The 8,893-nt window shown below is 38.5% G+C and overlaps 1 protein-coding gene across 2 annotated transcripts in view; it reads left to right on the forward strand.

Moving 5' to 3' along the window:
• The window catches only part of BABAM2 (BRISC and BRCA1 A complex member 2), a 181,664-nt gene extending 173,481 nt beyond the window's left edge, over positions 1–8,183 (forward strand). For both annotated transcript variants that reach the window (XM_076334393.1, XM_076334394.1), the window contains exon 13: positions 4,818–8,183. In XM_076334393.1, coding sequence (XP_076190508.1) covers positions 4,818–4,881 — 64 coding nt within the window. In that variant the 3' untranslated portion in view covers positions 4,882–8,183. The remainder of the gene's footprint in view (positions 1–4,817) is intronic.
• The last annotated feature ends 710 nt before the right edge of the window (positions 8,184–8,893 follow it).

The raw sequence follows: 8,893 nt of genomic DNA on the forward strand, positions 1-8,893 counted from the left end.
ACCCTAGGATTTAGACATCTATGGCCTTCTGGAGACCTTGTACCACAGTCAGTGTTTTATATCACTAGAAAACATGTAAACAACGAGTGATCCAATTCTACCTTCTTTCAGATACTTACCATTTGCAATAGCAAGACTTTTTTTCCACTGGATAATAAGGTGAAGGAAAGATAAGTGCTTTACTCTCAGCAGATGTCCTTGAGCATAGCACCTGAAATTCAATGTACTGTATCGAGTGTATATAGTGGTTAACTACAGCGAAATGTGTTGTTTTCTGGAGTGCTGAAGAAAAATTTCCATAGAAACCCCATAACTTGCTACCTTGAACTTGGAAAATGACCATTTGAGGGAACAAAAACAAATAGACAAAAACCAATAGATTCTTACGGTAAGACACTCAACAAACAGTTAGACATGTCCCTGTGTGCGTATGAAGATTGGCACCCACTCTAAGCTGAAAAGAAAGCAACTCTTTAAACACTGTTTAAGCTAAGATCTAAACCATTACGAGAGGGATGCAGAGCCATTGTACTCAACAGTCATGTAAAGAATATCTGTGGACTTTGTACAAACCAGTTTCTCTGTACTTGAAGGAGCATTTTATGCGGTTCTTCTGGTGTAAGGTCAGTGTGACACAGACCCACCAAGAACATGGTAGAGTAAAGCAGGAGAAAGAAGGAACTCCGTGTTTCTCAGAAAGGAGAAAAAGCATTGACCAAAAACTGATTTCTGCCATATGACACAGCCTAAAGAAACCATAGATCAGGGTAGCTTTCTGCATCTTCAGTGTAATTTAACAGGTACCCAAATTACAGATTTTTTTTTTTAATAACAGTTCTCTAGAGCTGAAAAGCGTCTCTAGTGGATATAAAAATAATAATTTCAAAACACTTCTGAGATACTTGAAAGTATCATGTGGCAAAGTGTCTGAAACAAAAACGTTGAGAGATTTTTATGTGAATTCCTGTGGTGTAGCACAGATCAAAGTAATTGAGGGTGTAAATTTGTGTGAATAGGATATGTGAATAGTGTATGAGAAATGAATCTTTTTCCAAAGTTCATGTTTACATTCACGGTTTCTCTGTGCCTGTATGTTCAGGATGCTGGAGTAGGAGTGTTTCTATCAATTTAAAACCTTGAGGCCGTTACCATTCAGTCTGTAGCAGAGTATTGTCCTTCAGAAAATTTTGTATTTCTTTTAAAGTTATTTCGTGTAATTCGTTGTGACATAATATGTCTATGTCATGGTCCTATTTGTGTGGAAACATCTACACTTTGACCTCAATGCCAGTTGGTTGGTAGGTGAAACTTACTCAGCCAGTAATTGGTGCTTGTTCTGTTCCTCCTTACTGGTAATCTCTGCAGGGGAGAAAAAATGTCAGAATTTCCATTTCACAGGAAATTCAAATATTTTAACATATGGTTTGTTCCAAACTTCAGATGAAAAGAAAAAGTTCTGAAAAAAATTTTGCTTGGAACACGTAAAAAAAAATGCAGTTAATGTGACACTGTAATGCATCTGCTAGCAGTAGCACAATGCCTCCCGGAAGCAGAAATTTTGATGATTTATCCCATCATTCTTCATGGACTGGGTCCTTTGAAGAGACTACTTCTGCTGTTATGTTTACACTTATGACTCCTGTGATGCACCAGGGCCTTGTCTGTGTGACTAGATACATCAACTCTGAGATGTTGGACTGCAAATAAGCAGGTTAATATCAAACTGATTGTTTAGGCTCAGTTCTACAAACCAGAACATCTCTTCGCAGGTCAACACAAACCAAAGTACCTCATTCTTTTCCTTCTTTTCCTGATGAAAACTCAATAGCATTTCCACAGAAATGCACACAACTGCGTAAAAATGTAATTTTCCATTGAAAAAGTCATGTGGTTTTTTAAAAAAAAAGAGATTCCAACAAGCTCTAATAATGAGTAATGTCTTTGCTGCCTGTTCTACTCCTTCATATATGCCAAAAAAGTCTCGTTACTTTTATACACGAATACTTGCCATTCCCTCCCTATATGCGGTGTTCATTAACATCAAAGCAGTTTAACCTCCCTTCTTCTACTTCCCCATCTTTCCTCTTCAGTCTATTACATGTGCTGTAGCTGAAACAGTCCTATCAAGTATATTGTGCTTTTGGATCTCTTTGCAGGGTCTCTTTTGTTTGGGGGGGGGGGGGGGATTTACTTTGTGTGTGTGTGATGAACCATAATTATCCAAATGTTTTTTCCAAAATTTCTTTAATCTCAGATACCTAGGGTGTGTGGGAGAGGGGCAGAAATGGAGGAACATATCCTGGGTAAACATTTGGTACTACATTTGCTTCAGTCTGGACAAGACCACAAATGATAAGGGCAAACTTCAGCATGCACTTTAAAGTATAGAAAGCAAAAAGTAGACATTAACAAATTATGAAGTACTAATGGAATTCTTGTAGTGTATGGAACATCTCCAAGAGGTTCATATGAACTACCAGTGAAATAACATCCTCTTTGAAATAATACATCTGATCAGAATGTAGGGAGGTGTTAGATTTAGTTTTGCAGCAAAGGATACAAGCTCTACTGCAGGAATCAGTGAAAAGAAAGGATACTGGTGTAGATAAAGATGGTGTGGGAGGGTGTATGTGGTATCAGAAGCATTCATTCTGGAATTTACCTAACAGAAAAGTCATTGAAATACAATGTAGTAAGTGTGGGTTTAATACAAAGCACAGAAATGCTGTAAAGGAGGTGTTTCAGAAAAGAAATAAAATGTAGGAAAATACTTATGCTTATATCCCATTTAGTGATTAAGAATTTTTACAATTTAGGAAGAGGGAAGTTTTAAGTAACATTTATCGAGTCAGTAAGAAGAGCATGTGCGTGGAAGAAGAGTCTGCAGAGAAGCTACCAAAGGGGAAGGAAGAAGCTACTTAAAATAAGCGAGGAGAGGAAATGTAATTAAATGTTAGGACAGATAATGCAAGGAGAAATAAAAGGATGATAGATCCTGGCATTGACAATGTGCAACTGATATTCCTTGAGCTAGCAAAATGATGTAGAGCTGACCGGGACATACACAGGCTGCAATTTCAAATGTATGCTATAAACACACAAATACAGAAATGGCTGTTAGGATCTGTTAAGATCAGATGACAGGCATACCTTCTCAGCTGCTTTATGTATGCGTCTGTGCCAGGATGAACAATCACTTTTGTGGGCATAATTATGAGGGCTGCTTTCTGAACTTTGATTCAATAAATCAGAGTGTGTTCTGTAAATACACAGCACAATCTGTGTATGCTATAAAATGTGTGTGCTGGTTTTGCTGCTTCTCTTTTCCATTTCTGGGCTCAGCTCCTCAGTCCAGAAATGCTTTTACTTTCTATTGCTCTGTTAACCTTTGGACGGCATCTCGTGTGTGTTTACAGCCTTTGTACAAAAGCTGACTGCAGCTATCTGTTAATTAATTTGGCAGGCACGACTTCACAAAGAGAGGGGAGCGTTCTCTTTTGTGATCTTGCAACGTTTTTAGATGTGAGGAGGTATGATTGGTGTTCAGTGATTGCCAAAACTTCTTCCCGAATTATGAAATACATATCATGATTGTGAAGATGATCAGCATATGTTTGCTTCAGGAGGTATACCAGCAGAGAGATCAGTAACGTAATGAATATAATTGCAGCCATTCTCACTTTGGATTTCTTTTTTTTTTTTTTTTTTTTTTTTGGTGGGGAGAAGAGGAGGAGGTTCTCCTTGCATAGAAATTTATAAAGGCCAGTGATATGAACAGAAAACAAAATGTTTTTAAAAAAAGAAGTAGAGAAAGTGAAACTTTGGTGCAGAAAGTAGTAGTCAGAATGATGAAGCAGCTTCTAATGTAACTTGCAAATAAAGGGTATCATTGGGACACAAAATATGTTTAGTACACGGTTGAGTATTTCAGTGCAATAAACTCAAAGGTACAGTTCGAACTCAGTTTTGGATACTTAGGATCAGCTCATTTTACAGATTTATGAGTCACTTGATTCTTTGTAAAGAAGATAGACTAAGATCCAAAATATACAAAGCACATCTTAATCTATAGACTAATGTTCTGACTTTTGGAGTCTTAATAAAAGGAATTACAGTTCATCCAAAGTGTTAGTATTTATTCACTGTCTCTTACGTAAACTACTGCCATTGACAGTGACTCTGTATTGCGTCAAGTTTACTGTAAGGAGACAGATAAAGAGCTTATCTCCTGCACGTATTCTGACTTCTCTTCGCCATTTTCCTGCTCCAATGACTTGTCTGTCTTTGGGCCTTTGGTACCGTATGTGAAGCTCTCTTCAGCATAGGGGGGGGAAAAACCCTTATTATCCCAGAAACACGGTGAACATCAACTGCATCAAAAAGTCCCAGTTATAAAACGCTGCAGGCAGTGGCATAGCCACACTTGTGGCTCATCTAAGTGTTTCTCACTTTTACAGCCATTCAAAGGTTTATTTTCCAGTGCGTAATACAGTTTATCTCTGGAGCTTTGCATTGGGTACAATATGGACAGTTCATCAGGCTCTTCTGACAGTGTCAAGTTACTGATGTTGACCACATTAAGAGGTTAGTGGTGAGGACACTGAAGAAAGAAGTACTGCTGGGTCTAGAAAGCTGAAGCGTATGGATCTGCTGCATTACTCAAAACTTGTAAGAAAAACATTATCCAGTGATGAGATCTAATAACGGACGGAGCGTGATAACATCATGCTTCTCTCTTAAAACCCTGGCTACATACATGCACACATCATGTTGCAAGTTTACTCCTTCCTAACCATGCGTTTTCTTTTTTTCACTAGGGCATATTTCAAAACGTTTGTCCCTCAGTTCCAGGAGGCAGCATTTGCTAATGGGAAGCTTTAGGCAGCCTTGGGCACGGAGATGATACTGGACAGATCCTGCAGTCTGCATGTGTCAGTCCACGAGAAGAATGCCTGGAAACGGGTTGGACTGTCTTGATGGGTGCTTTCTTGCCTCTGAAATGGTTTTGATAGCTTCAGTTTTTGTCAGATTTCCGAAACTAGCATGCTTAAAACTGAATATTTGGTATTCGTCCTGTCCCTTTGCCTCTGCCACCACCATTCCTTTATATATCCACTGGATTAAATTTAAAAAGGCGTGTTTTGATGTGATAACATTGTCTTGTGCCAACAATGTCCTGTATGTTTTGCCTTGTTTCCTTGTCTTCAGATGGTGTAAATTGGATATTTTTTTTTCCACGGAAATACTATGTAATTTGTATATTTAGTTAACATTTCCAGCTTATCCTAAGAAAATATAAAACTGCCGTATGTACCAGGAATGCCTAATGGACTGTACAGTGCCATATTCTGCCTTGGAGGTTTGCATCTCACTGTGGTTGTTACTCTCACAGGTACGGATATGAGTTGCACAGTTCAATTCTCAGTGCCTTTCAAGTTGGTCTGATATTAATGTGGCAGGGTGTTGGAGGGTGTTCTTTTAATATTTCAGTTGAAAGCTCATCTTACATGAAATGCTGTGCTTTTATGCTTTGTTTTTATTTCCAGTTATACAATTTTGGTGTTTTTCTAATGAACTCCCCTTGCCATTACGAAAAAGTTGTGCTCTTTAGTACTAATGCGCAAGGAACTAGTTATATAAGTCAGTATAACAAAATAAAGCTCTTTCATAGACCTGTAATTTTTCCAAGTAAGATAAAACTGCTAAGAAGCAAACTTTCAACAAAGGAATGAATGATGTCTTGGAAAATAACTGATGAAATAATGTAGGGCTATAGGTATTTAGCTTAATGCTTAAGTTCAACATGTCTTCTCAGAAATAATTTTAAGTGTATATAACTGGAAACATTACCTCCCCTAATTCTGAAATGCCAAATGCAAAATCCCACCTATTCATCCTTTCTTTCACGCTTGTGTCAGGCGCACCAGTTGGGGCTAACTGTCACGATGTCACTTCCCAAATTAATTTGTAAATAGACCAGGGTACTTTCCAGTAAGGAATAAAATTAACAGTGTATGTTGCTTATAAATGGCATATGGAAAATGTGCCCTACTTCTGCTAAATATAAGGAACTAAATGAATAGTATGCAGATGATACAGTGGCACTGGAAAACATTTAATTTGAAATTATTCACTATAGCACCACTGTCTGCCTATGCAATGAAATCTCACCAAATTACTTGATTGGCAGCATTCTCCTACCCTTTCTAAAACTTTTTATTTTACGTTAAAAATAGTGCTTTCCAGAGAAATGTCCACCTAGGGAAACGTAGATGGGTTTTGAGCAGTGAAGCTTAATAATTAAGAATTATGCAAATAATTCGCCTCTAGAAACTACAGGTATTTTTAGCTAGTTTCTAGGCAAAATTTTAGTTTATGTTTAGTACTGAAGTTCTTGCCTAGAAATTAAGCTGCAAACAAAATCAGAAGCCTTACTGCAAATCTATGAGGAGGGGGCATATTCTGTCCTGTGACCCACCCCCTTGTGACTCTCGCTGCATTATCTGAGGGCTGTAAACGGCTCCAAAGGTCTGAGCCTGAATTCCCTCGGTGGAGGCATTGCGTTAGGCTTTTGCATGCAAACCAAGACTTAGAGCAGATGTGGCGGGTGGTGGGTTTATGTGAACAGCAAAAGCGTAACTGAACAACCTTAAATGACTGAAAACAGGCATTGTTTGGTACACTGGGATGATCTCACATCTGCATTTCTTCAGGTAAAAGTCAAAGCCACACACATATTCAAGAATAAGCTAACTCTTGTGAATGGGGTGGGAGAAGGAGGATGGCTAATGAAAAACATTCGTTCTCACAGTGTTCAAAATCTGATAGAAACAATCTCTAGCATCTTCAAAAGGTAAAAACCAAACCCTCAAGTTGCATCAGTAGGTTCCTGGAATCTTACATTTTATAACCTCGTGTTTGATTCAGCGTTGTAGTGGTTGCCCCATGAACACAGTGTTTGCTTTACGTACCTGATTGTCCAAGTGGCACCAGTATTTTTTTTTTAATCTTTTCAGAAGTTACCATGATTCAAAGCCTAGCAATTGCAAAACGTTTCAAAAGGAGGTCCACTCTTCAGAATTAGTATGCATTTTCAAACAAAAATACATCCTTCACCTCAGTCCTAGTAATTTTGGACAAAGGACTGCTTTATTATTAAAGGACTAAGAGTTTTAGAAGCCGTGTAAGAAAAGACTTTGAGGATATAAAAAGCCTAAACCAGCAATTCCTTCTGTTGAATTCAATAGTTTCACCAACTGTTCATTAGCATATATGGAAACAAACCGATGGTTTCAGTCTCATTTTACGTCATGCTACAACTGGTAGTATTTTCAAAAAAAAAAAAAAAAAGGTAGAAAAGTTGAGAAACTGAACTGTGTGTGTTTAAGATAAAGTCTGCAAGCCTGTCAATTTTCAGATTAGAAGAAAAGGCATTTTTCTTACACTTAATGAACATTTTCTTTATTTCAAAGCCACCCTGCTCTCTTTGACCTGCACGGTATTTTACGGATCCCTTCCTGATAGTTCTCAGAAGAATGTATTGGGGGTGTTAGCACTACAAATGGGGTATTTGGAGGGAAAACATGGAAATGAGTGAACTCTTCTCTCCAGGAGGAGGATTACCATATAAATACTACATCGGAAAAGAGAGTTAGTTTGAATAATTTTATGTCGAATCAAGTATGTGTTGAAGGCATTTAAGTTAGCCACAAAAGTTGTAATCTAACAAGTTATTTCTGTTATCTCCTGTTTTATGATAATATCCATTGTGGCCAGTTTAATGGCAATGAGACTTTCAGTGCTTTCTTTCCTGTTATGTGATACATGCAATTAAAATGAGCAGTCAGACTTAGGCTAGTTTCTTTGGTTTATGAGAACCACAAAACATAGGAGAAAAATAGCAATGTTGCGAACATATTGAAAAGCCTAAATTTTATTCTGTCATAGTTTTGATTGTAAGAACGCAGTAAGTCTCTAGTTACTAGGCCCCATTAATGCACTATTTTCCAAAGGTCCTTAAAGTGCAAACTTACAGTCAAGCCTTTATTCATCTGCATATGTAATCCACTGTGCTAGAAGTAATACCAAATCTTTCGGATTCAAAGTTCGACTTTTTGTGAACTTGCTGGAAAGACTGGACAAACAGCTGGAAGAATAAATAAAAGTTAACTGTATCATACGTAGTTTGGCCTTCATTGATCTTTCTGTTGTGCTGGTCATCGCTTTGTTGATCAGCATGTTTCGTTTGCTGAATCAGCAATGTTTTCAGTATCATCCGTGTCCTCGAACATCCTCCCATTCACATATGAAGTAGACTCGACTCAGTTTTTGAGAAGAAATCATTGCTAGAATTAGCACGGATCTCCTACGTGTTGTTAGACCCTCAGTAGGCCTGTTTCTATGTGTGTTTCCTTCCTCTCATCCTGTCTGGCACTTGGGGCAATAAGCATCTTTGGTGAATCAGTCGGGAGATGGGATTTAGTAATGAAGTGCAGTACCTTAAGTCTTACTTCAGGTGGTTTTATACAAAGAGACTTCTTACCTAGGAAAGAGGGGACTAGGTTTGGTTAGTCTCTGTCAAGCAGCGCCTCCTAATACAGGGCTGGGGGCGTAGCAAAGGTCAAAAACCTGTTTAAGTGGTGAGCAGGGACTGCTCCTTGGACATCCTCCTGCTCCTATGTCAGTACCCTTAACAACTGGAGAAGCAGCAGGCGGTAGAAACCCACAGTAGTATGTGAGGGTCACCCCCGGCAGGTCTGAAATACATTTCTAATACCACATCTACGCAGCAGCGATACATGGAGATGAAGGGGTAGCGTCCTCTTGTCAGTGGAGAAGGGGAGTTTCTCGCCTTTCCAGCTTTGTGAGAAAGGCGTGCTGCGAGAAGGTAACA

This window comes from Aptenodytes patagonicus, chromosome 3 (genome assembly GCF_965638725.1).
Source record: "Aptenodytes patagonicus chromosome 3, bAptPat1.pri.cur, whole genome shotgun sequence".
Taxonomy (NCBI): domain Eukaryota; kingdom Metazoa; phylum Chordata; class Aves; order Sphenisciformes; family Spheniscidae; genus Aptenodytes; species Aptenodytes patagonicus.